General features: G+C 44.1%; 1 protein-coding gene across 14 annotated transcripts in view; it reads right to left on the bottom strand.

Annotated features, from left to right (window-relative positions):
• Positions 1 to 5,398: 5,398 nt before the first annotated feature.
• Positions 5,399 to 27,876, bottom strand: part of ARHGAP40 (Rho GTPase activating protein 40) — a 76,569-nt gene continuing 54,091 nt past the window's right edge. For 8 of the 14 annotated variants that reach the window (XM_043527095.1, XM_043527093.1, XM_043527096.1 and 5 more), the window contains 12 exons: positions 23,486 to 23,564; positions 22,176 to 22,336; positions 20,964 to 21,129; positions 20,517 to 20,608; positions 20,329 to 20,406; positions 19,891 to 20,050; positions 17,882 to 17,964; positions 16,532 to 16,738; positions 15,754 to 15,894; positions 13,994 to 14,154; positions 12,483 to 12,538; positions 5,399 to 9,057 (listed from right to left, as the gene is read on the bottom strand). In XM_043527095.1, coding sequence (XP_043383030.1) covers positions 8,951 to 9,057; positions 12,483 to 12,538; positions 13,994 to 14,154; positions 15,754 to 15,894; positions 16,532 to 16,738; positions 17,882 to 17,964; positions 19,891 to 20,050; positions 20,329 to 20,406; positions 20,517 to 20,608; positions 20,964 to 21,129; positions 22,176 to 22,336; positions 23,486 to 23,564 — 1,491 coding nt within the window. In that variant the 3' untranslated portion in view covers positions 5,399 to 8,950. The remainder of the gene's footprint in view (positions 9,058 to 12,482; positions 12,539 to 13,993; positions 14,155 to 15,753; positions 15,895 to 16,531; positions 16,739 to 17,881; positions 17,965 to 19,890; positions 20,051 to 20,328; positions 20,407 to 20,516; positions 20,609 to 20,963; positions 21,130 to 22,175; positions 22,337 to 23,485; positions 23,565 to 27,876) is intronic. The other 6 variants (XM_043527091.1, XM_043527092.1, XM_027819553.3 and 3 more) reach the window with 3 other exon arrangements.

The following is a 27,876-nucleotide window of genomic DNA, read 5'->3' as shown; positions in this document are numbered from 1 at the left end:
GCTAAATAATTAGGGATAATAACAAGTGGCTCATAATAAATGCAACACACAACAATATGTGCTAAGGACATGATGCAGAGTCAGGAGGGCTATTAGGGAACCCCCATGTCTATTTCTCCTTTTGAAAAAAACAATGCAATATCATTAATTGTCTTGCTTGAAAACTGGAATCTAGCTCATCAGCCAGCACTGTTGGTTTGTTATAAGTAATACCCAATTATTTCCTTTTTGGCTGCCTCTTATTGTGTCCGGAGAACAGCTTACCACAAAGTCATCAGCACGGGCCAAGAGCACCTTCTTCGATGTACACTGACAGATTTGAAAAGCTGCGATGCGAGGCAGCGGGAGACACCGATTATTTATGGAGTTCCTTGCCTCATAGCCCTCCAGTTTTTCTTAATCATTAAAGTAGCCAATTTGTGAGCCTCCCCTATAACCTGGCATGGGTATTTGGGCTTCTCTTCCCCTCTCTCCCCCACCCCATCAATATCTTCCTGGAGGGGAAAAGAGACAGTAGATTTTGAATTTGCATAAATTTAACTAGGCTGGGGAATTGCCTCAATTACGAGGGTCGGAGTCGCTTTACCAGTATAACACCACTGCTGGAACTTACTCTAGGGTTTCAAGCAAGAGGTAAAGGCTACCAAAGCAGATGTGGTTTTGTCCATCTACACTAGTGGTTGCACCATTATAGCATACTAGCTATATTCAGGACAATCCCCTAGTCAAGGAAAGGCCTTAGAGTGATTATCAGTGATTGGGAAAGGAGTTTCCATGCACTCCCACACCAGTGGAGAGGAGCTGAAAGCATCAAGTACAGTACTCAGTGTTGTTGTCATTTAGGGTAGATAGGGGGCTCTCAGCACCTTGAAAGAAAAACACATGCAGCTCTGGAATTTTGCCCTTGCCACTTCCCCTGTTGGCCACTAGAGGCTTCTGTGCCACTTGCCCTGCAAGCCACCTGTGCTCGTGAATGCCTGAAGCAGAGTGGAGCCCTGAAGTAGGTACAGCAAAGCAGAACCACCCTGCACCCACAGTGCAGGAAGGGTGTGTTAATGGGGGCCAGGGAAGCCCCATCCCATGCAAGCTAGAGACAGGGGGCAACTGCTGGAGCCTGCCCCAAGAGGGAGTGCCTGTGGTAGTCTGCTGGGAAGGAGGAGTTTTGCAGAACTCTGCCAGAGAAACCCCTCCCTATAATATAATCTTACACACACACACACACACACACACACACACACACACACTCCTGTCCCGTGAATTAATCTGCCTCCCCCTTACCCAGCCTCCCAAATGCTTGTGCAGATGCTCCAGATGTGCCCAATCCCATGGCTTTCCTCAGCACTAGGCTTTTCTGCACCGTCCCGTTTCTTTGTTCCTTCAGTCCCCTCTTAGTGCTGTCTGGGGCACCTGGAGTCTCACCTCCATCCCCTGCCCAAGCCATGGGGTGGGGATAACAGGAGAGAGTTTATTCACCCTGCTGTTCCAGCCCAAGGACAGGGCCATGACGGGAACCTGCGAGGAGGTGCTGGAGAACCAGCTACAAAGGAAGGAAAGGACAAGTGTTTCAGGCATGCTTCTGGGCCTTTGAGAGTGGTGGAGCTCAGCCCATTCCAGGTGCTGACGGACAAAGAAGCCACGTGGCGCGGGGAGAAGCTGATTAGCTGCCTTTTCCCTCTCCCCCACCTCCTGAGGAAGGACAGCCAATCAAAGGGACGTTCCCACAGAGGGACAGGTGTTCCCCATAGACTTCAGAAAGCCTGAAAACCTGCATCTATGGGGAAAACTATGGAAACCAGAGCTGCCAACTCTGCGGTCATCACCTACGTGGTGTACAGTCACTGCAAGTCTGCATTATTTTCAGTGGGACCCTGAAAAATGGCACGCAGTTTAAGAGGTTGGCCTAAATGCATCAGTCTTGCCCAACTGAGACAGTCCCACAATCCAAGGATAAACCTTTATGGCACTAAAGGATGCAAAAAACTACTTTCACGTCATGTTACTTCAGTCCGAGACATTAAAACCCAGTGAAAAATGTAGACAAACACTGGAATTCATGCTTCATGAATCCGGTCTTAACATACAAAGTGTCACCTCACATTTAACAGTGTTCCCAAATTAGGTTTGGGGGTTCCTTTCATTTGTATGGCGTTCCCCTCCCCCACACCTCAGAGGCTGCTTGAGAATATCTGCAAAAAGAACTTTCAATTCACAACCATGTGTTTGTGTCCTGGAAACCTCCAGTTTTAACCAGCCTGTCACCACCATCACCAATTAAAACACAAAAATGTATCCCAAACCAAACAGATTTTTTTTTAAAGCTTACAGTTCTCCTGAAAATCATGACCTACTGGCAGGAATTTGTAGAAATTATGGCATTTTTAGTGAATAAATGTATGGGGAGGAAGTCAAACTCCTCACAGGCAAGTACCAAAGGGAAAAAAGCATCTAAAATGTGGTAGATAAGTTATTTGCTACAAATTATTCATGTTGCTTTAGCAAATGTGTTTATTTAGCAGAACTGTTCTGTTATCTGGTTGTTTTTCTATGGCATTCATCTCACCATGCTAAAGTTTCATTCAGCCACTGAGCTTATTCTTGTTCAAGATTTCATTGTATTTCTACACAGATTTTGTCCGGGGGCAAATGTTTTTTAAATAGGTGACATTTAAGTCAGTTCCACTTTATTCACATAAATCTGTTTAACCAACATTTTGCTAAGCTCTTGCATGCTATTTCCAATTATCACCTCACGTCTCACTGTGAAGAGTATAGAAAATAAATACCGGGCTTTTATTCAGAGCAGACAAGATGGCCATGTAATGATCAATCAAAAAAATGCCCTTGGGAATGAGAGAGATTAGCACTTTGATAATGCGGAAGATGAATGGGTGGACTGAGTTTGATAAACTGGTGTTTTCCCTCAGATAATCCCTCTGAAATACTTAAAAAGAGAAAAGCAGCCTCGAACCACTTGGGCCGTTTTTTCCTCCCATTCATCTAAGAATCACTTAGGGAATCCTGCATCTAGAGTGATAATCCTGTGCCCACTGCTATTGCTTTTTATATAAAACACAGCTTTGGGCTTGTGCCAAATTTCACCACCCAAATAGGCAATTGCAGCACCCAGCAATAAAACAGCAACTAATCATAATTTCATTCCACAGAAAACGTGAGAAACCCTTAGCTTCCCTTAATCTTAGTTAATAGTTGGTTATTAGCCGTTAACCAATAGCTGGACTACTCTGAACTATGCGTAACCATAGACATGACCCAATGGAGGGCGGGGGGCAGAAGGATAGAGGGGTTTTGTCTTTAGCTGGAAGTTGAGATGTAGGTGAATGAACATGTATTGCCTTTCTAGGGCCTGTGGCCTCTTCTTGGTTAGGTCAGGATGTCCATCAAGAACCTAAAGCCTCTGGCTATGCTTCTCGTTGTCCGGAAACACTGGAGACAGAGCAGCCACAGCCTAGCACAGTGGACAGGTGACCAAGTGGCAGAGGTAGGAACTAGGAGTTGTGAACGAACACACACACACGCGCGCGCGGATCATTCCCAACCCAGCTGGTTCCCTTTGGCCTTAGAGGAGAAGGGAAGCTGTTGAAGGCTGAAGTGTTCATTTCCGAAGCCATAGAGACATTACAGGACAATATGGCTCAGGAATGAAGCAATCAGCAGTCTGGTTTCCTTCCTTGTTACAAGATCCTACCTGGAACCTCATCAGGTATGCCATACCTCAGTTTCCCCTTGTGGCCCAGAGTCTCCCTCCAGCTGGTAGGATGCTTTGGGTGCTTTAACCCTCTGCCCAAACGAAAATGATCCTCTCCCAAAGAAAATGAGTTGAACAAAAGCAGACCATCCCTCACCCTCCTGGGTTGAGTCCCTTTCTCCTGAAGATAGGGGTTAACACCAGTTCTTGCCCATTCCTGGGAAAAGTTCTTCTCCATGGCTGCAGGGACTGGGTGTTGGGAGGCTCCTCCCCCTTCTTCCACAGTCCTGGCCTGGGACCCCCTAACTGAAGAGCAGTAGCACGGAGCAGGTGTCATCCCCATACTGGTCCATCTGTCCAAGGCCAGACCGTCCTCCACCCACCCCAAATCTTCACCAGAACAAGAGCTCTTTACATCTCAATCCAGGGCACACTCCTCCTTGGCCCCCATAAAAAAAACCCAACAACCCTGTATCTCAGGGTGTCTTCCAGAGGCCTGCAATGGAGACCCATAGACAGCTCCAGGCCTCCCTACTAGCTTTCTAGCCCAAACACCACCCCTTCCTTGAGTGCTTCCTTTCCCAGCCCTTTGGTTGTTTCCTCAAGGCTTCCCTGCACGCTCTTCTTTGTTCCTTCAGTCCCCTCTTAGTGCTTTCGGGGACAGCTGCAACTGTTCCCTTCAGTTCTTCCCTTCCCAGGTCCAACTGTGGAAATGCTCCCGGCAGGGGTGCTGGAACTTGGAGTGCTGGGGGTGCAACAGCACCCCCGGCTTTAAACTGTTTCCATCATATATAGGGTTTAAAGTTTTGTTCAATGGCTTTCAGCACCCCCATAAAAACTGTTCCAACACCCCTGCTGCCAGGCACATCTTGCCCACCCTGTCTCCCTCTTATTTAGCGGGAGTCATGACATCACACGATTCCCTTCTCAGTCATACAACCCATCCAAGTTTTAAAAGGGCTGAGGCCCTACAAGTGCACTGGTAGAAACTTACCTTTAAATGGCCAGCTTGCTCTGTTACAGACCTCGTCACTTCCTAAGAATAGGTCTGAAGGGCACCTCATCTGACGTGAGGCAGTAATGTCTACAGAGAGTTTGAATCAGGTCCCATACCACAAGGAACACAGAGACAAGTTCGTAAGCTCTGTGTACATCTTGCCAATGTCTGGAACTAAAGATATGGGGAAAGTCAAAAGTTACTTTCAAAAAAGGTCATCTTGTAGTTCATTTGACTGGTCTTTTTGCCATTGAGTACTAAGACTTACAGTCAATACGTTTTATTGTAATATTGATCATTTCACCTCAAGACCTGTAAAAATTTATTGTTGATATTTTGACTCGAGTGTCTCTGGTTGACCAAATCTTGGCCCCATCTATAGGAGTTTTGCCATTACCATCAATAGAACAAGGATCTGTCTCTTTATAGTCTAATCCTGCAAATATTAATGCACAAAGTTTTACTCACTGTATGCCGCCAAGACTGAATTTGGGCCACTGTCTTCAAATGAAGTTAATAAATCCAGCATGTAACTTAGATCAGAATATAGGGCTAATATCTCCAGTAAACAAACATAGTTGCATGAATGTATTTTTGTCCAGTCAAGCTCATAGTTGCTATCCCATCCTAAGTGCGGATTTCATACCCTGCCTTTGGAACATGGGACATAAGAAAGCCATTTATCTAACATCTTATGATTCTTTTGTTGCTTTATTGATTAAATGGATTTTAAATACAGCATTAAAAATATTGTAAAAAGTTAATAAAAGCTAACATTCAAAACAAAACTTTTACATTGTGGTGACATTGTTCTAGCCTCACCTGACTTGGTCTTTTTTACAAAACTAGGAAACTGAAAATACAAAAGAACATCAATTCTATAGACAGAGAGGAGGAGTTTGAAATACAATTTGAATACAGTTTTATATTCCTAGCCTATTTGCCTCATGAGACATTCCCCCAACCTTGTTTTTCACAGCACTTATTTCACATGGTGAGTTTCTCAGCAAACCAAAGAGATGAGTTGTTTTATAGAAGTGACGGAGTAGCATTTTCCTTTGTCCCCACTCTCTAGCCCTTGTAGCCACTCAGAATGCACAGTTATTATAGCACTATAAAATATTCCTCATACCAAAGCAAGCAGAGTCACCTGCTGCTGCTGTTGTCCCTCTTTGTACCTTGAACTATATATATATATTTTTTAAAACAAAGTACATCTCATTCACCACTACATTGGCCAATGCCCTTTGTGTTTTCATGTATAAAGAACCTCTGTTGTCTCAAAGCACACAACTATACTTGCCATTTACATGTCAGATTTTCAAAAACGTGCACAAAACATCTATAATTTGCATGCACAAGCCAGACAGTTGTACCTGCAAATGGATGAGGAGCATTTGAACGTTCAGTTAAATTAACTGTGCATGCAAATGAGGCATGCGTTTTGTATACATATTAGAAAACTTTGAAAAAAATTTAGCCCTAGATGTAGAGTATCCCTCCTCCTGAGAGCTCTAAAACATTACCCCCAGCAACCAATTGATCGGCATTTCCCAATATTCTGAAGTGTTCATATCTTGCCATCTCTCTGAACAACTGGGCTGAGATTGGGAGAAGAGGGAAATGCAATGTCAGCTGCTTATCTGCTTGGGATGGAGGGCGGTCATTTGTTTGTATCTGGTAGGAATGCTCTGCTCCAGTTCCCGATTGGAGATATATTGTAATGACTTCTGAAATGTCACTAGACAAGTTTTACACTGAAAAAAACTGAATATATAAACAAAGACACCTAGGATAGTAGCCCATGGGTGGAGAAAAAAAAAGAAAGCCCCGTGATTTAGAACTATCAGGAGTGCATCTTACAGTACGAACACCTTTAGTAGGAGGGCGTGAATAGGCTCATCTATATACTTCTAACTCCCACATCATTCATGAGATGGTACCCTGGTATCCAAAAACATGCCACCATGCAGCAGCAGCTATTACTTTAGAATATTGTATTCATGTTTTGTAAATCTCGGCTGTGTTTTTGTTCTTTTGCTAATGTTCATAACAATCACTGTGGCCAAGATTTTTGGAAGTGACCAGTAATTTGCAGCCCTTGGGTTTTAACGGCCCAAAGTAAGAGCAGCCTGATTTGCAGGAGTTGTGAAGCATCCATCCTCTGAAAACCAGGCCCCCCTAAGGTAACTTAAGTAATTCCCCCTCCACACACACACATTGAGGCACCATAGTCGTTAGCCACTTTTGAAAAGCTTCACTTACAATTTCAGATTGTTTTTTAGGTTCTTTAAAAGAGGATCAGGAGAGTGGAAGAAATGAAAGTAATGATCCCTCAAATCTGTGCATCTGCACATCATAGCTTTAATCTAAAAAAACAAACAAACAACAGACATTCTCATACAGACAACATTTTAAAAAGTCAGCAGCGTAAATACAGGAAGGACATCAGGACTAAGAAAAATTAAACAGAATATGGCTCAGCTGTTTCTCAAGCATCTTAATCCTCTCAAAAGAATTTAACTGGGATGGAAAAAGGAAAAGAAATCTATATCTGAAGTGCTCTTATAAGAAATTTTATGATTCCAAGACAGGGAAGAGCAACAGCTAAATATCAGCCTGAGAAAATAGTAGAGAGGATCAGTTCAGATGGCATTGGAAACAATTCAATTAGTTGAAGAAATAATACTGAGATCATCTCCAGGGTGGATAAGGATGGGCCAAAGACGACTTTCTGAAGTACACTTGAAGGACAGCCATGTTTGTGCCACATGAATGTTTAGAATACATTATATTGCCTGCTGGGGGTAGAGTTAGGTGGATAGATTTGCTGCACATTCCACATTCTATGATTGTGTATAGTGGGCTCCCTCATTCTTTAGGGATTTCAGCACCACTGTAAGGACAGTGACACTTCTGAGATATTCTTCCAGAGCTGCATTCCAGTTCCGATCTTAAGGAAGCCAGTACACACATGTTTACGCTACCAGACAGGCCGTAACAATTCTGGGCTCTCCCCAAACCCACAGCATGCACATGCCAGAGTCATGGAAGTTTGCAGCCAGTATAAAAGAGCCCGATTCAGTGCCCACAGTTGTCTGAGGGAGTTTGTAGTCAAAGATGATCTCCGCACATCACTTAGATTACCTTTACCCTGGCAAGGACTATAAGAAGCTGCATGGAGCTGTGGCCAGGTCAGACTATGCCTCACATTAATGTTGATGTTGCAGGCTTTAACATATCATCTACCACACTCAAACCAAGCCCAGTTTGGCCCCTAGGTCAGGACAAAAGTTCTTTGAAATACAATAAAAAAAAATCCTCAAATACAGTTCCAGAATCTCTCCTCTGCCACCTTTTACCCTTGAGGTTTCACAAAGATGATCAAGCAGCAAAACTAGATGCTGGTCTTCCTTTCAGTATTGGAGCACTTCACATCCTGGGTGTATCTATTACGATTTCCACTGTGCATTACCAAAAGGACATGTGCAGGGACAGGCAAGCACCTTGGCATTTCTCCTCTATCAGCTGGTCCCTCTGAGAAGAGCTGATACCAAGTCCACGTTTTTCCAGAAACAATTAATTCTTCTTGTGAGCAGCTTTAACTGTAAATGTTACATGAAGAATCCAAGTCTCTCCTTACATCTGGCCACTCTGGGCATCCATTACATCCCTCCACAAACAAAACCAAAAGCATCCTAACACTTTTCAGACTTGAGGAGTGGGGGGGGCGAGGGGGAGAAACGAGTCTAGTTCTCCCAGCACCGTACATGTGACGCTCACTGAAAAGTCCATGAAACTTAACACATGCAACACAAGGAGACTAGACGGTTGATAGTGCTAGTTGATTTGACCATCTGTCTCCTCCAAAATGAGGACATGGTCAAAATAAAGAACAATGCAAACCCAAAAGGATTAAGAGACATTCTACCAGGTTCTTCCTCCAGGACAGGTCTCTCCTCCACTTTCTTTGCAGCTCTGCTTGCAGGTGCTTTACTAAGAGTATTCACACCCTCTGGATTCTGTGACCTAATGTTGACTTCCGTTGGTTACCAACTCTCAAGTGCTCTCTTTTTTCAGCCTGCTGTAACTAAAATAGTAAAAAACATGCCAAACCAACACTGCTTATTTCCCTCCAAAGTAACAACCTTCCTCCATTCTGGGATGCCACACGCATTAAGAAAAGTTCTAGCTTTCTGCTCCCACCCAGAATCTTGAAACAAAAGTCTGTTTTCACTCATGTTTTCCTAGAGCATCCGTGGAAAGGACGGATTTTGCTTTATAATCCATTCAGCATGGGGGTTGATCTGGTACAAGTCTAAGAGATATGTATCTGGGTCCAGGCAATGTTCACCTGTTGGATAAAAACACAAATTTTAAAGAGAAGTATTTTGCACCCTCAGTCCCATAGCTATTACTTTTTCCTGTGTGTAACACTATTCAAATATATATGTATAGCTATTTAGAGCAAACAAGTTCCATAAGTCAGTAATAGCTGTCCTTGTTTTTAGAAGTGGACTCATCACAGATCAAGTTTTAAGAACGGATTTTCATTTGTGAACTTTTTACCCGTGCACTTCAGGACCATTCATGCTTGCAGATATGAGAGAGACAATTCCACCTCAGTGCTGGTGATGGGTTTTGCACGTATGAAGTTCTATCACTTGTTTGTGCATTGCTGGAATCTGATCTGAGGCCTAGTCTGCATTAGAAAGTTTTACTGGTATAACAATTTGGTTATGGGACTGATTTCTTTTACTGAAATAACTATACTGGTATAAGTCCTAATGTGAACAGTTATACTGGTATAAAAGATATAGTTATTCCCTTTCCCATACAGGAATAAGCGATATCAAAATTACTGCGCTCCCACTAGAGGAGTTGTTCCACTAATTATACTGGTGTATTTAAAGCAGTACAACTCTGAGTTTAGAGATAGCCGGAGTGTGCAGGCAGTGGTTTTGGAGAAGTTTAAGCGCAGAAATGGGTTACAACCTGATCTTCCCTTTAAAAACATTTTTTAAATAATGAAGTTTCCTTACCTGTGTTACTAATGCTACCTTAGCTTATAAAGATGACAGAATTTGTATTATTTAATTTAGTTTTCACAATCTATGCTTTTTATTTCATCTTTTTCATATCATAATGGTCAATTAAAAGCCAGATTTGTCATTCTCACATGTGTTTCTAGACAATTTCACTTTCTAGTTCTCATGCACTAGTGAGTCTTTGGGTTAATCACATGCCAATGCAACCTTTCAGAAATCAACATATATCCTTTTTTAAATCAACCAGAGATCAGATTACCTTTTACTTTCCTTACACAGTTCTGCCGCATATAGAAACGGCAGACCAGAATAGAAGCATTAAGAGTAATGCAGCAATTTACTGACTATATTAACTATGGAAGTAGGGCCCTGACTCAGCAAGGTAATAAGCATGTGTCTAACGTTAAGCATGTGAATATTTCTCATTAAAGTCAACATCATGAGCTTAAAGAGAGGCATGTGGTTAGATACCTCACCCTCTAATACTTACACGTGACAATAATTTGTCTTACCAACAGTTCTGTGTATTTTTAATAAAGAGCTGGCAGCTAACAAAAAAAATTAAGTTCATTCTAGATCATGAATAATTTTCCACGGTGTTGTGTGTGTTTATTTTTAAGTTCTGGGGTAAGTTGACAGTGTCCCTTGGAATAAATGACATTTACTGGGCCATCCTCCAGCATATGACTTGGTGAAGATTCCTGAACAGATACACTCTTGTTGCCAATTTAAGTCATTACAGAGAATCAGCCTACCACCCTCATTCCTAGCTTTGGTCTTTTATCACGATAAAGGCACTATAACACAGTATTAATAGCCAAGAACTTTAGTGCTGGTAAAGACCTTCATACAAATCACTTGCACCCTTTGGATCTGGTAGAAAGGATTTAGTTGCTTCTATCAAGCAGGCAGAGTCCTTTGTCTTCTGTTGATATTATAATGGAGACGCATTAAAGGCAGACCTCTACTGCTAGATCGAGTTATTCTCCTGACAATCCTGTAACCCATTATAGATGGGCATTACAGAAACTCCATCTTCATGCTTAGTCCATGTTGCCTCACTTCCATGTCCTCTGTACTCATGCAGAGTGCGGGAGGGAGCTCAGGGCAAGGGGTTGGGGGCTCAAGGCAGGGGTTCAGGGTGCAGGACGGGAGCAGGGTGTGGCAGGGGGCTCAGGGCAGGGGTTTGGGATGCCACAGGAGGCTGGAGTGTAGGCTCCAGTCTGGTGCCGCTTATCTGGAGCGGCTCCAGGGTGGCAGCAGCATGCACCGGGCCCAGGGCAGGCTCCCTGCCTGCCTGTCCTCGCACTGCTCCTGGAAGTGGCCGACACCTCGTCCCTGCGGCCCCTGGGGGAGGGGGGCAGAGGGCTCCGCGCATTGCCCTCGCCTGTGGGTACTTCCCCCGAAGCTCCCATTGGCCACACTTCCCTGTTCCCAGCCAATGGGAGCTGCGGGGGGAGGTACCCACAGGTGAGGGCAGGTGAGGTGAGAGCTCCCTCCCGCACTCTGCACCCCATGCCCCAGCCCTGTATTCATGGCCCTGCATGCAATTTCCCCACCCAGATGTGGCCCTCGGGCCAAAAAGTTTGCCCACCCCTGTTCTAGTTGGTCACTGCTTGTCTTGTGAGGACTGATAAGGTTTGGTATGGTATTAGGAATCTTTAAAGATTGGTCTCTTCTAATGAGTACAGAGGACATGGAAGTGAGGCAACGTGGACTAAGCATGGGATGTGGTGCTGGCCGCTTCCAGGAGTGGCACGGGGCCCACAGCACCACGGAGGTGGCAATCCTGCGGGCCACATCCAAAGCCCTGACGGGCCACATCTGGCCTGTGGGCCGTAGTTTGCCCACCTCTGAACTAGAACCTTGAACTTGTTGAGACAGCTGCTATCAGGGAAAGACAAGCCAAACAGGTTGTTACTAGTTCATTAGTGAGCAAACCTTCCAGCAGCATTAGCCTTCTCCTTGAATATTTAATAGATGATACTGTACATCATATTATGGTACAGGCTCATTTTACTAATGCTGCAGACTCGGTCTTTAAACAGGACGAGCTGTACAATGGAGACTGACTTACACGAATAAAGTTGGGTTTGGTTAGAAAACCTGTATGTGAATTGGAGGATGGCAGAGGATGGGATGGCATTGCTCTGGATATCTGTGTAACTCAGGGTTAAAGCCACAAGCAAGTTCTGCAGGTCATTCAGAACTAGTGCCAGAAAAGCCTTTGTATCACCGTGAAAAGTAGTAGACATGTACTTTGTTCTGCTGCATTTCAGAGGAGTTTCTTTAGAAAGCGTAACTATTTTAGAGTCACATTTTCAAGAGCTCTCTACTGTAGGCACCTGCGCCAAGTGGACCACTTTTACAAAGAGCTCAGCACCCACAGCTCCCATTGTTCCAAATGGCCTTGTTCTCAAGGGGAGCTGACCACAACTTTGGACCGTCTGGGCTTTAACATTGCTTATTGGGCCCATTTTTTAAATGATTCCCCTCTATATCAAGCTGGATTGCCTGGGTAACCACTTTGAGGACTCTTTGAACCGCTTAAGTGGCAGAGGGTCTCGTATGGGTCCTGTGTACTTGGGGTGAATTTCACCCCTGGGGAGAACGGTTTTGATCCACCTTTATCAGAACCCTCTCCCCCAGCCGGACTCTCTTTCTTAATTTCCCATTAATGCCCCAGGACCAAGAAGAGATCTGTAGTTGTTCAGCATCCAATCTCACATACTTATATTGCCGCCTACTTCGTAGAGGAGCAGGTTCATTGACTCGACAGCACCATTGCTGCAGGAGACAAAGAAGAAACACAACATTGTAATTGGGCTTTGCACAAGGCAGGCCGGAACAATCGCATCCAACTCAGCAGTTCATGTTTCTAAGGGAAGCTACAGGGCATAGGGCAGTAGACTCCCCTCATGCTCTAGGAGAGCAACTCTTAAAAAGCTCACCCAAGAATCAAGACTGAAGCAAGGCAGACTTCTTCACTGCTATGAGACCCACAAGGGCTGGCAAAGGACTAGCTTCTCAGACAGAAAATAAAAGGCACAAAATCAATGTCTATCAGCAGCATCCACCTTGGACCGACAGCCTATTTACAGCAGCACTCGTCTGTGTAAGGAACCCTGCAGCAGCCTTTGGCAGGGATGGCAGCTGGTCATTGGGATATTAGTGCTAATGCTTTCCAGCCTAACGTGACAGCTTTGATTGCCTTCTCCCCCGCTCTCCTAAGCCTGGACATGCTCTGCTTAGGGATGTGGTGCAAGAGATGCATCAATGTGTGCTTCCTGAAAACACTGCCAGACACAAGAAACTGTCTGGATTAGCACAAAGGGTGATATTTTGGCTTCTAAGGAAAGCTGACACCACTTCTCCTGGTTTACTGCAATCTTTGAAATGGAAGCCAATAAGGGCTCCCCACAACCCCCGGAGGGCGTCCACTCCTCACCCCCAAGAGGATCTTGCATGTATTGTTACAGTTCACCTGCTCTCTAGCAACCTGGGGGCAGCAAACCAATAGCTGCTCCACATCCCCAAAAGCCCATATGACGACGCAGTCACAAATCAAAAGGGAGATTAGGGTTTCCTCCCCCACCCCCAAACACACTTCAAAAGGTTTAAACAGTAAACCAGAAGGAGTCACTGAACGTAGTCACTATATAACACAGATGGGCAAACTAGTCCCCGGCCCCTCCCCTGCTGGTCCCCCTCCCCCGCAGCCTCAGCACGCTGCCGGCGTAACACTCTGGGCAGCCGGGCAGCGCAGCTGCAGAGCCACAGTCTGACCCGGTGCTCTGTGCTGGGCGGTGTGTGGCTGTGGTGTCGCCAGCCACCAGTGCTCCAGGCAGCGCAGTAAGGGGGTGGGGGGGTTGGACAGAGGACAGGGGAATTCAGGGTGGTGGTCAGGGGGCGGGGAACAGGGGGTTGGATGGGGCAGAGGTCCCGGGGGGCAGTCAGGAATGTGGGGGGGTTGGATGGGGCGGCAGGGAGCGGTGGATGGGGCAGGAGTCCCAGGGGAGCAGTCAGGAAGCGAGAAGCAGGGATAGGAGGTGGGGGCCGGGCCACGCCTGGCTGTTCGGGGAGACACAGCCTCCCTTAACTGGCCCTCCATACAATTTTGGAAACCCAATGTGACCCTCAAGCCAAAAAGTTTGCCCGCCCCTGCTATATAACCTCTCTCCCCCCTCCAGCCTCCCACCCCTGCAAGAGAAACATATGGAAACACAAGAAAAAGCCTTTTACCGTTTGATGAGGCTGACTTTGTTGACAATACTCCAGCCGTTCTGGCTGAGGTGTTTCTGAAACTGCCTTAGGACATCTGCAGCTTTGGTTCCATTGTTCAAGTGAACCTCCAGTGAATCCTTCAGTAACAGAGACGTCTGGACTTTCACGGTCTTGGAAGGCTAAAAATAAAGGGTCGGGGGAGAGAAATGGTTTTAAAAGAAAGACAATGACAATTTAGAACAAGAAAGATGCCAGTTTTCTAAACAGAGATGGGAAATCATTGTACAAGTACAAATCCAGTGGCCCACTGATGGGATTTACACCAGATTGAGATGTGAAAATACAGAACTGTCTAAAAGCGGTGAAGATTAAAGAGATCGACTTTTGTTTTAATATTGTAGCCAAGGATAGAATTGTTGGTCTTGGATATAATTTGGAACAGAATTAAGTGTGGGTGCCCTCTGGTGGTCCTGAGTGGCATGGGCATTAAAGCTGGTATAGAAACTTTGACGTAGCGATCTTCTGTCAGAATAGTCAGTTCCATTGAAAAGGAAAAGCTTAGTGAAATTGGGTTGATTTTGCCGGAATTTCATTTTTGGAAGAAAAATGGAAAAGGAGTTCTGAAAGCACTGAAATGCCCCATTGCAACATTTTCCAAACAAAACATTTTGATTTTTTTTGTTTTCGTTAAGAGAATTTCAAAAAAATTTCAGTTTTGGTTCCAATCAGAACAAAGCCAAAATGTCAGTCTCAAAATCCTTCGTAAAACTGAACTTCCATTCCCTGCACAGCCCTTTAAAAGTTTGATAATGGATATCCCAATGCACACAGTTCTTCCTGCTTCAATTATACCTCTGCTTGCTCCATACCGGATGGATAGTTGCCAACTCTAGAAAGTAGCAGCTTTTCAACAGTGATAACATGCATTCTATAATGCGGGATTTGAGAGTGACCTGTCCCTTTTGTTTAATTGATTTGTGGTTTCTAATTGTTTATTAGTAAAAGCCAAAATTTGCAAGTACACCAGTCTGTGCATCACTTCCTAATTTTGGCACATTTTCCCTTTAAAAAAAAAAAAAAAGAGAGAGAGACACACTCCCATTTAGTAACTGTTTTAAATAGAGTTTGGAAAGGGTCTGTCAGCACCCATGTGAAAGAAATTGGTATGGAAACAAGTGCAGTGAATCACTATTATTATTCGTATTGTCTCACTGCCTACAAGCCTTATTGTTTGCTAATATCCAGCACTACTGCACGCACCTGTACTCATTAATGCTGGTGTCATGCAACCCTACTAATCAGAACAAGTGTTTGGAAGCACAAAAGCAGGGCAGGAGAGACTGAAAGGTACCTGAAGGCTGCTGCCCTCATCTCTAGGTTTCTAGGATTTCTAGCTGGCACTTGTAATAAAAGCCAGTGTGTATCAGTAAGATGAGCCAGTATGTCCATTGTGAACATACAGGGCCAGACCCTCAGTTGTGTCAAGTTTACACTTGGTACAGCTGAGAAGACAAGATTCAACCGCCAACATTTCAGATTTCCCTCCTCACACACAAGCCTGAGAGCCCATGGCATCTAGGCCACAGCATTTACGCAGTTTAGTAAGGGGAATTGGGTGTGTTTTGCAACTAGCCAGTGAGATAATGTTTTTGTCTGTTTCTCTTTAAATGTTGTTTAAGGAGAAATTTAATCCGTTGGCATACACTCATCGCTCACGAGGGGACCTTTAACGGGAAATCCTCATTCAACCCCATCCTCAGAGGGTTCAGCTTACTTACTTCTGCCTGGTTCTTCTCCACTTTGTCCTTGTCTGTGTGAATCTTCCGCAGCAAGTTTTTGATTCGTTTATCGTAGAACTGGTACCTCCGGCTGCTGCTCTCATTCAGTTTTCTCACTTGAGCTACCAGGAAAGAGGAGATCTAAGGGAAATAAAAACAAACCAATAAATAGAACCAATGGAGAGGCGTGTGTGGATGGATACATTCAAGGACTAGACAGGCATTCTATAAAGATACTCAGAAAGCACTGGGCTTCAATATACGTTGACAGTTACACTGGAGCATGCATAAGTTTTCCCTGCATTGAAAGGTTGATAGGGTTAAGGAGAACATGGTGAGTGCGGGGTGGCACATTCCCACCCACTTTCAACCCTGAGGAAGAAGAATGCCTCCTAGAGCATCTGCAGAAAGTTACTTCTGCAATGTCCAGTGCTCTTTAGGGGACTTTTGGTGGCTTTGTTTCTTTCTAAAAGGGAGGATTTGTGGCTTTATACTTATCACCTCCACAGGCCAGGTCACCTGCAGAGAAATCAGAGACTTTCAAAGACTTCTACTGTAAATAGGGAAAAGCCCCTAAAAACCAACATTCCGTAGGCATAATATTTTGCCCATGTGCCTTAAGAACAGCAAAGACAGCAACAGAGCTTAGTCAAACAACTTTTGTCTACAGAGCTCAGTTTCCTTTAAGATCTCCAGGATTATCTCATTCTTCTGAGTCACGTCCCAGTCTGGTTAATGCACAGGTTGCTATCACCCAACAAACAGCCATGTGACTTACAGTCCAAAGCAAGTCTTGGTAATGGATCATCATCCGCACAACGTCGGCTGCCCCCTCTGCCAGCTGCTTCTCCTTCCCTTCTGGGATCTTATTCGCCAGTCCTTTATGCATGAAGAGATTCGGAGCGATGACTGTGGAAACATTCCAGAGATTCATTTTGTTCTTTTTCTCCCTAGCAACCACTTTACCGAGAAATTCCAGCAGAGTCTGAAAGAGGGAGAAAGACATGTGTTTTCAAGACATCTGTGAACAGTACGATTCAGCAAACCTGCTTGGGCAAGTGCTGCGTGGCTTAGTTGGTTAATGTCAACAGCCTTTCATTTCTGGAGACCTGAATGCAAATCACAAGCGTAAGTGGGCTTGGTCGTCAGGTCCTAGCACTAAGAAGTCATCAATTAGTTGTACACCAAGCTGCGGTGGTGGCTTTTGGGGCGTCAAATCCATAAGTCAGGAAAGACAACAAGGCAGACAAGGTCTTCTTTCCTGACCCATGGCAGGCTGCATCCTTTGGAATTCACTCTGAATTTCAGATTCCAAAGACCCCTCAAAATTCAAAGCTTCACTCAGACGGAACAGACAAGCGTCTCCTGTTTCTACCCAAAACCATAAGCCATCCCAAGCTGCCTCAGAACACTAGATCATTTGACCAGTTGAGCCTGAGTTTTAAAGTTACAATAGTTCTGCAGGACTATGGAGATATAGCAACTTGATCATCTGGAGGCAGCAGTATCGGGTGACTTGGGAGATACTTGTGGGAATTAAGGACATGGCTTCTGCAGTACCCAGGACACCTGGGTCCCCAAACTGCTAGAAAACAGAAGTAAAAGCCAAATGTCCTGCACTGCCACAAAACTGCCCCAGAAACAACATTCTCTTGTTCAAAATTAGCTGCATAGGTGAGGAAGGGATTTTAGTGCAGTCTGAGCCGTAGGGGGTAGAAAGTTAAAAGTTCTGCAGCACTTTTTTTCCATGTTTTAAACAGATATTATATAAGAATCACAAAGATCAGCTGCATCTTGGTATCCAAGAGCTAAGGAGACTTTGGTTAATGGATATTCTAATAGGAAGAGCCAGATTTTTAAACATGGGCATAAGAGATGCACCATGACAAGGCATGACTCCTGCTGCTTCTGCATTTGCATTCATAAATTTGGCAATCCCACTCAACTCACACAGGAGTTTGTTTGGCTCCAGGCATCCACACCTAAACAAATTAATGGAGTTGACACGAGATCAAAAGAATAAGTCCAGATTGCTTATACATCTCTTTACATGAGGTATTAAGACATAGGTTCTTTGGAAGGATTCACATTCTCTCACACAACTGATACAGTAGAAGGTGGTTATTACCTTTAGGGTGTTTCTATTGGGCTCTGGCAGAATCAGGATAAGCAGGTTGAGAGCTTGCAATCTCTGCTTCAGGTCTGGGATATCTACAGGAGGGAGAATGTACTATATCACATCAAACAGCAACAGCATACATGCAAAATAATCTGAGTCTAGTTAAACATCTAAATCCACCTGGCTCCCACATGGAATCAGAGTTCTGAACATGCTGGTGCCCTATTGTGAAACATATACCACGAATATGGGAAAATCGCAGGGGTAAAACTTTCCAAAACATCTAAGTGATTTAGGGCTTGTCTACAAGGTACTGCAGTCTCGACTATGGGGGTATGAAGTGTAGAACCCTCTAACTTGCCCTGTATTTAGTTTGCTTTAGTAGAATCATAGAATATCAGGGTTGGAAGGGACCTCAGGAGGTCATCTAGTCCAACCCCTGCTCAAAGCAGGACCAATCCCCAGTTTTTGCCCCAATCCCTAAATGGCCCCCTCAAGGATTGAACTCACAACCTTGAGTTTAGCAGGCCAATGCTCAAACCACTGAGCTATCCCTCCCCCCCAGCACACCCTGTAAACGTGACAGATGTTTAAATTGTTAATGTCCAAACCATAAGCGAGACCTGCAGGTGTAACACCGACAGACCGCAGTCGGCAGCGGATGGGATCGAACCTAGGGTTTCTGGAGCTTAGTGCATGAGCCTCTACCATATGAGCTAAAAGCTAACTGGCTGAGCTAAAAGCCATAGTAGGGTCTATAAAGGACAGTTAAAGCACTCTGCAGTTCACACCCCCAAAGTTCAGATTGCAGCACCAGGCAGACTAGCCCTTAGAAGCCTGAAGCCTACTGACTCTCCAAGAAACTTCAGAGAGTAAGTCACTTTTGAAAAATGACAATTAGGTTCCTAAATCTGAGGGCAAAGTTTTCCAAAGAACCTCAGTACATTATTTCGATTCTAGGATAGGCACTACTGAAACGTGAGAGCGTTTTACAGAATTAACTGAGCTCGCAGCATCCCTGTGAATAGATAGATTATAACCATTTCAGAGATGGGTCAACAGAAGCACTGAGGTTGTGATTTGCTTTAATTAAGATAGCAACTCTGTGGCAAAGCCACTAGCAGCACCCAAGAAACCAGATTCCTAGAATGTGCTCCAACCGCTACTCCATGTTTTCTCCAGAGGCAGAGAGACAAGTACAGAAAACTAGGGAACGAGTGAGTTTTGGGAGACAGCATTAATAAAAATTAACTAATTTAATAATGCATTCATATTCCACTACAGCACGTGCAAGTCTTGAAAAATACACGACACTAGATGGATTGAAAAGTGAACTGGTGCCACATTCTTCTGTGTTTATGGAAGCAACACGTTTTGAGACAAAAGCCATGTTCTATCTGAGAACCAGGAGAGAGAGAGAGAAAGAGAGAGTGTGTGTGTGTGCAGGGGGGAGGTGGGTGTCTTGTCCAGAGGTGAGCAATCCATGTGTTAGGGCAGGCTATGGAGGACGCATTTTTGTGGTCCATGGAGTGGGGGGGGGAGGGGGGGGCCAAAGGACTGGGATTCAGGAGAGCTGGTGTCTATTCCTGGTTCTGCCGCTGACCTACTGTCTGACCTGGAGCAAGTCACTTCCTCTGTCTGTGCTTCTATTTTCCCTCCCATCCTTTATCAGTCTTATCTTAGAGGCTAATTTTTACCATGTGTTTGTACAGTGACTGGTACAACAGGGCCGCTGATCGGAATTGTGGCCCCTAGGTGCTACGGTTACACCAGTAACAAATAATACTATTGGGATAATTGAGTGCCATGCAAACAACTTTTGTACACTATTGGAAATAAGAATCTAGTGTTTTCAGCACACTGGGTGTAGCATCCATATGTATTTGACTGATCCTAGTTCATATCTGTCTAGAACACAAACGCTTATGTGGCACACATCAAATAAGAGATCACACGACCAACAGAGCTTTGAAAAAAACCAAGGCTACTAAGGCCAGGCTGCTTGGAAAAGGACTCACTTTGCACAGCAGCGAACGCCGGCAGATACTCGGCTGTCAACAGAGGGGTGGGCAGCTCTCGAATGAACCTCTTCAGTAAGCCAGACACATCGTTCTGGCGGACCTCATCCCAGCGGAACAGACCAGTATAGAAGTCACTTTCCAGCTTTTCCCCCAGGCTCTGTATAGGGAAGAAACACCCCATCACTTTCACTCATGAACAGAACGGGAATCCAACCGGGGGATCTTGCACAGGGCAACCCCTCAACAAGGCACACACTGCAGAGTGCCTCACAAGGTAGACTACTAGCAGGCTCCCCAGCAGTGAGCTCTCCCTATTGTGTCGGCAAGGTGAGTGGGGATTGTTTTAAATAAGGCTGATACCATAAATAAGGCTCATGCAACATGATCACTTGACATGTAGTCCCATACTTTACAGTGTTACCCAAATGACTGTACCTTAATCCTGGTCTGGGACCCAGATACTCTCAGGATGCCTTCAGTGTCAAGCCCTTTCTTTTCCAAACATGACAGCAACTACAAGGGAAACAGAAAGCTCTCAGCTAAAGATCTGAAGGCAGCCGTTTCAGCTTATGGTTCAAGACCAAGGAGCTATCACGTGCAAGTAAACTCTAAAGATAACTTACTGCTTGGAGAATCAGCGGGACCTTGGTGTTGGGGATGAGTTTTTGGTCATTTTCCAACAAAGTGCTGAGTGGAACTCCAAAGAGTCGATTCTCTGCATTAAATACAGGTTTACAATAACTTTACTACAGTTATAAATCAAAAGGGGCATTTCTTCTATTGCAACCAAGAACTACACTTTATCAATACCCAAGTTGCTGGAGGAAAGAGAGGAACAGAAGCTACAACAGTAATTAGCAGAGCAAGGGAATAGGGGAGAACCACAGAGAGCAGCCGTGAGAAACACGGACCCATGTTCTGATCTCAAGTGACAGCTGTGCAAGTGTGTCAATATCTTGATAGTCTTTAGTCTGGATTTACGTTGGTTAGACTGAGGGAGTCTGTAATGAAGTCTAGTGTTACCGAGACCATTGTTCAGCTTTGATCACAAGAACTGAGATAGAACTGACCTTTTGCCTTCTGTTTGGCTGCTTTGTTCCTCTTTAACTCCAAGCCCAGGATGTCACAGAGAGCCGTCAGCTCAATCAGGGCCAATGTGGGGATCTTCTTCATGTCCTGTGGAGATAAGTCTCCTATCCGGGTCACTCCCAGCCTGCCCTTAGGGATCTTAAACTGCTAGGGAGAAAGAATGGAAGAAAGTTTGTAAGGTTTGATGCAGATAATTCTGTTGATTTTATTGTGTGTCTTGAATTCCTTTGTGTCCCTACCACTTCCTTCCACTGCTCTTATGGCTGTAAATCTGCCTCTCATCAGCCACAAACCGCTGCCCAGGAATACCACTCACTACTTCTGCTTCACCTCCAGGGAAGTTCCCATCCAGGCATTCACCACCTCTTGTCTCCACTACTGCAATCACTTTCTCTGGGGTTGCCCCAGAGTCCTAAACTGAAGGTTTCCTAGCAGCTGTAAAGTTTCATGCTGCAGCCTGCTTTGCACCCAGAGCTCTCAATAGTGTAGTGGAATGAGTTGAACACAGTAGCTCAGCTACTTGCAGTGTCAAAATGCACCACCACCGGTTTGGATGGGACTTAAATCAGATTACAATTTCAGGGTGGATGCACATAAGACAGGCTGATAATTTAGATAATGCTAAATGTGTGTTTTAAATAAATAAGATTTGTTACGCTCTGGAAGAGCTCGCTCCCTTCAGCATTGCTTTTCCTTGATTGCTGTCTTATTTGGGATCCCAGTTTCGTCAGGCAAATTCAGTACACAAGACCATCCCAATCCACTGTAGCACTTAGAAAGGGGCCCAATAGCTTAATTCGGCTTTGACAGAGTCTCTTTTCCTATGCAAGTCAAAATTCCCCAACACGTACCTTGGGTCTGGTTATTATCCTTCCTCTAATGTACAGTGAAAAGAGGAAATGCAAGTGGTCCAGACACCAACAATGCAGAACTGTAGGTGTTACATCAGCTAAGATTTGATGCAGAGATACCGCCTTTCCTGACTTCTACCACAACACAGTTCCTTTTATTTATCATTGCATTACAAGCACACAAACTCCCCCATTCACACGTACACAGTTCTGCTATGCTTACCCAGAAGTCTAACTTGTTTAATACCCTGAAAACACAAAGTGAACTAAGTTCCCAAGGCTTCTCTCTATAAGAGGGGAGTTCAACAGGTTCTGAGGGGAGAAGTGCCTTAAAGCCCTTACAGTTAGGGCGCTCTCGTCCTTTATCCTCCTAGACTCCCGTACAAATGATCCCTTGAGCAAAATGGCTGCTTGCTCCGAGTAGGCAATGTCAGTACAGAATATCTCCTCTTTTCCAGGGCTTCCGAGCATGCAAGGAAAATCCTGGAGTCCCCTTGAATCTGCTATGGATAAAAGAATCTCTTAGTTGAGGAAGTTTGGAAAGCAAAGGGGACACATGGGCAAACTAACCGAGGAATGTGTATTAAAGTGCAAGACTTGTGGAGCCACCATAAACAAACAACTTCCATGGGTATTTGAGCTGGGCAAGGTTTGTCAGCACACAGTATTATGTCCATGTTCAACAGGATAGACTGGCTTAAAGTCATATTATATCTACGATCTACCAGGTCAGCGACACGCAAGATGTCTAAGACGACCTTGAAATGAATGAATGTCTAGATGGACAACTTCCCAAATATAAGACACACAATTTATTTTGGTATGATAGCATGCGTTAATCTCAAACTATTGATTTTCACAATCCATAGCAACTACCCAGGTCTATAACGATGTGATATTACTCCATAAACTTTATCCTCTAAAAAACCAACACCACACAACACTATTTTTGCATTGGGACAGGTCTAGCAAACCCATGACAGATGAAATGTTTGGGTTAAAAAATCTAGGCCAATGCTCTGCCATTACCAGATGGCACTGAACCTAGATATCATAGCACGTAGGATGTGTGTTACATAAAGATAACACTCTTCTCAGAACCTTTAATATTGGAGGCAAAGCCGTTTAAGAATTTAGATTAGAAGCCTTTCCCTCCTGGATTTTTAGCCCTACCTAGGAATTTCCTTGCTGTTGGAGATGATAAACGAAGGTCAATTCATGTACGCAGCTGCACATTATCTGAATATTGCGTTTGCCAGGTTGACTCCAAAGTCAGTTACTAATTCAAAGTGTAAACAAGTGCTGCACTCCCTGACTTCTTTTAAGCCAAGGATCAATTAGGAAAACCCGAAACTTGAACAGTTCTAAACCTTGGCCTTCGCATACGTGAAAAGAGAGAAATTAAACAGCAGAGTGAATTACATCTCATGTGTATGTTTTAATCCCTTATAAAGGGATGAGATTCTGATGGAAGTGGTGCAGGTACAGCTCTTAGTTTTTCACTGCTGCTAACGAAGAAGGCAGAGGAATATTTGCTTGTGTTTTTATATTGTGAAAAAGAGCTTATCATAGATGCTCTGTTCCCAAAACATACTCCCTTCCTTAACGTCAATGATACACTGTAGATTTACAATACAGTAAAACCGCCTTACGTTTCTGAGCGTAGTTTGAAGTCTCCACACTGTGCTGAGACCGATTCTTGTCGGATTCCTCCATCTCCACTACCATCTCCTAGAAAAAAGGATGGAACACAATATGCCACATGCAGAGCAGATCAGAGACCAACATGGCGCATCCTCGTTTTGGCAAAAAGTAACATGCCAAATAATCTTGCTCTCTACCATTGAAGAGCTATAACAATGCCATTTGGTTGAGTTGAAATCCGAAAGGTCTGCCATGGATGTGACAATCACTTAAAAACTGCTATGAAATAAAATGATTCACAAACCTCAGGGTACATGTCTTAGTTTTAGAGTATCTATAGCTACTTTCTTCAGCAGCAGAAACCTGCAATTAGCACTCCTCTCCCTGCCCCTCCCTCCATAACCTGTACACTCACACCATTGTTAAATCACCAATTCTTACTCTTTCACAGCTTCAGGAGTCAGTGGACATATCTATTTAGTTTAAGTGTTCTAACTGTCTGTCAAAATGCACCAATCAGCAGTCAGTTTTTATTCAAACAGCTCCTGTGACATCCACCCACAGCATGATCCATCCATGGAATATTGGCCTTTGAGGAGAAGTCACTTTCTTCAATTATATGCCATTTAGCCACATGGATGAAAATGCACTAAGCAGACTAAGCAACACAATGTTTCCCTTTTGTCTGCTCTACAACAATGCATCTCTTTGCCACAAGTCATATAGGTCCCTGAAGTGACATGTGTCTAAAAAATTAGTGTGATCCCATATGCCTCCTAAGGACATGCTGATAAAATCCCATGGTCAACAGAGCTGGCTGTGAAACAGGAAAAAATATTTTCATTCAAGCTTTTTACCTCAAAAAACTTTAATCAAGACCTTCTAACTAGCTCCAATTGCAATGATCTTAGTGTCCAGTTAACTCAGCAATAAAGAATAAGGAATCTATGCTGAGCCATTGCAAATAAGTAAAATCACCCAGGTGCAGAGAAAGATTTTACTTCTTTTCTTGAACAAAATACGTGACTGATTAACCTTGGATATAGCTGGCCAGTGACTTAGCAACTACAGTCCTGTACCTAACAAGCACACAGAATGACATCAGAGCACCATGGTCCTTTCCAACCTGGCGTGCCTATTCTGTGAACAATGCGGGTGCAGGCATGTGTGTGAAAAGCTATGCTAGAAATGCAAGTCGTTTTGAGGACTAAAAATGCTGCTTCAGAGATGTAAATAGGAGGTCACGGCAGACTGCAATGCCACACCCACTGAAAACACCGGTAGGGAACTTAGATAAGGAAATTTTGTCATTGTGAAGCAAATTAAGAGTCCTTGATGGTTTTGATCCATTGGAGCATGAGTGGTTCCTTCATAGGCCCTGAACCTGCCCCTGCTGAAGTCAACAGATGGACTCCCATTGACCTCAAAACTGCAGGATAACTCTCACCGTTGACATATTTATTGGGCATAATACTTTCCTTAGATCAAATGTGGCACCTAGAATTCACAGTAAGAACAGCATTAGAAACAGGAGGAAACATGCATCTGAAGGGGAACAGGAACGTGGGCGAGGGTCTGATCATAGGACCAGGAGCCAGGTTTGCAATTGTTAGCCTCTTGCACTGACTTTTTTCTGAGTGAGATAGTTTTGTGATTAAGGCAGTGGACTAGGAATCAGGAGATCTGGGTTCAAGACTTGGAATGCAGTGAACTTCCTGTGCGCCTGTTGGAAAAATCAGATTACCTCTATGTGCCTCAGTTTTCTCATCTGTAAAGTGGGGATAATATTCAACCACACAAAGGGGTATTGTGAGAGCTCATGTTTGTGGAAGCACCAGGAAGACAACACATGCTAAGTATATTTGTTTGTACAGGGCTTCCACAATCTTCAGCAGGAAACCCACACTTAATGTTGGGCCAACTTCTGCCTTCCAATGCAAGATGTTCTGTGAAAAAAAACTGGCCTGCTCCAAAGCTTATTGAAATCAATGGGACTCTGGATCAGGGTCTGTAAATGGGTACTAATCAACACATTATACAAGTTGTTTATGATCCCAGGGCATTAAAATACAAAGAATTAAATATTACAAATAAAGACAGTGATTGCTCTTTAATGACCCGAATTAAGGATTTGGTATTTCCCCTGCAATGGAGGAGGGTATCGCAAAACTCAGAAGAGAGAACAGATTAATTTCCCTTTTTATTTTAAGTGCTTGATTTCATCTTCTCTTGCAATAAGGGGAAGAAAACCCAGGAATCTGGAATTCAGGTCTTGGCAAGTCAGTAAAGGAGGAACAAGTTTTCAAACAGCTAGCTTTAAAATATACTTATTTGCAGTTTTTAGCTTTGCTCACCCTGTTCAGTATGTTTTGCTAATGTTTGGGGATCTTAAACACATGACTGCAAAGCTTTGAAGTCCAACAATATTGAGACAGAGAAAACATGAATAATTCCAATGTCTAACCAGAGCCTGTAGAATGGTGTCTAGGAATCTTGCTTACAGCTAGAAATGAGATGGAACATTTTGTTTTCTTATCAAGTTAAAAGCTATTTAAATAAGCAGGTTTAGTATCTTTGAATGTGCACACATTATACCAAATATTTTAAAGCGTGAAGCTGGATCTCAGTTGCATGGATTATCAAACGCAAATATTAGCAATGTATCAAATGAACACAGGAGACTGATATTTATAAGCTCAGCAAATGCTTTAGGAGACATGGAAAATGGAATTTCACAAGAGCCAGTGGGATCACATTACATTTGTTGCTGATAAGTCATACTAAAACATTCAGCATTAAATTTTCAGAAAAGCAACTAGATTGGACCCCAGGGCACAAACAGTTACTGTAGCTCCACAGAGGATAACCAGACATCCTGATACTAGGGGCTTTATCTTATATATGCATCTTTACCCTCGCACCCCCTGAAAAAGTGTCCCAATTTTTCCACACTTGCTATCTAGTCACCCTAGTTGCAGATGCAAAATGACTACATGTGTGCTGTCACCCACTTGTGCATGAACAAGAACATTCTGCATTTATACAGGATTATTCATAACCCTATCTCCATGCAATTAAGCGTGCTAGAATTATCTCAATCTAAGAACAGTGAGAAAGCTACAGCTAACATCTGCCACTGGTTTTCAGCCTTATATTAAGGAGACAGTTTATTTTTCCAGCATGTATTTAAACAAACATTTATACTACTAGTGTGTTCAACTGAAACCTATCAGAAAGGTCATCTGGAGAAGTATGAAGGAACAGCTCATTCCTGCAAAAGGTCTGAGTTATAAGGATGACACCAGGCTAGGCTCAGCTTGTATAAATGAGTATTCCAAATTTTTAAAAGGCATCAGGTGGAAAGGAAGGAATTGGGCAACTTCTATTGGGTAAGCTCCCTGGGTTAATTCACTAGCAAGTCCACTTTCCAGGGCTCGTAATGAGATAGGTTTAAGGACTGTGCTATCCTGCCTAATGCTTTTTAAAAACCGACTGATACTAGCAAGTCTCTGAAGGCAAATTAATTGGAAGAGGAGCAATTAATCCAAATGCCCCACTTTCATGGGACTAAGTTCAGGAACATGTTAAATGGGGCCTGTATTATGATCCATTCTCTCACTCCTGACTAGGACACTGGCCCCAAACTCCATAGCAAATTATAAATTAATACCTCTTCTCCCTACCCTTTGTGTCCATGTGGTCAGCTTAGACTCTGAGCTCTCTGAGGACTGCGTACACGCATAGTGAGGGCCATGATCTCAGCTGCGGCTTTTGGAATACAAGTAAAATACTAATGTTCCATGTATGACACAAAAACATTTCATGAACTCAGATCTGACCAACACAGTTAACAACAAGGAGTCACTCGTGTTGCAAGCTCTGAAAAGAGGCTCCTACTTGTTGACTATGTACTGGAGTATTAAACATCACAAAGATCCCCACCACTAAGGACATTAACTAAGGTGCTTGTTGACGGTCTGCAGGAAAGCTATGGACACTGAAACAGCCCCTCAATGCAGGCAGTGTTAAGGCACATTGGCAGAAGAGTGGCTGGAAAGTTTGTCTTGCTGCTGTGGCTACAGAGAGGTCTTCAGGCTTACAGAGCTGCCATTCTGCTACCTTTCACTAGTGCTATATTCAATAGAGCAGCAGTTCTCAAACTGTGACTCGTGACCCCCCAAAGTGGGTCGTGACCCCATTTTAATGGGGTTGCCATGGCTGGCATTAGACTTGCTGGGGCCTGGGGCTGAAGCTGAAGCCTGAGCCCCAATGCCTGGGGCTGAAGCTGAAGGCCTGAGGCTTTGGATTCAGCACTGGGTGGCCAGGCTTAGGTCACAGGCCCCCTGCCCTGGAGCTGAAGCACTTGGACTTCGGCTTTGGCCCCCGCCTGGGGTGGAGG

Source organism: Chelonia mydas, chromosome 13 (assembly GCF_015237465.2).
Source record: "Chelonia mydas isolate rCheMyd1 chromosome 13, rCheMyd1.pri.v2, whole genome shotgun sequence".
Lineage (NCBI taxonomy): Eukaryota > Metazoa > Chordata > Testudines > Cheloniidae > Chelonia > Chelonia mydas.
The sequence above is the reverse complement of the archived record's forward strand: the minus strand, read 5'-3'. Positions and strand labels throughout refer to the sequence as shown.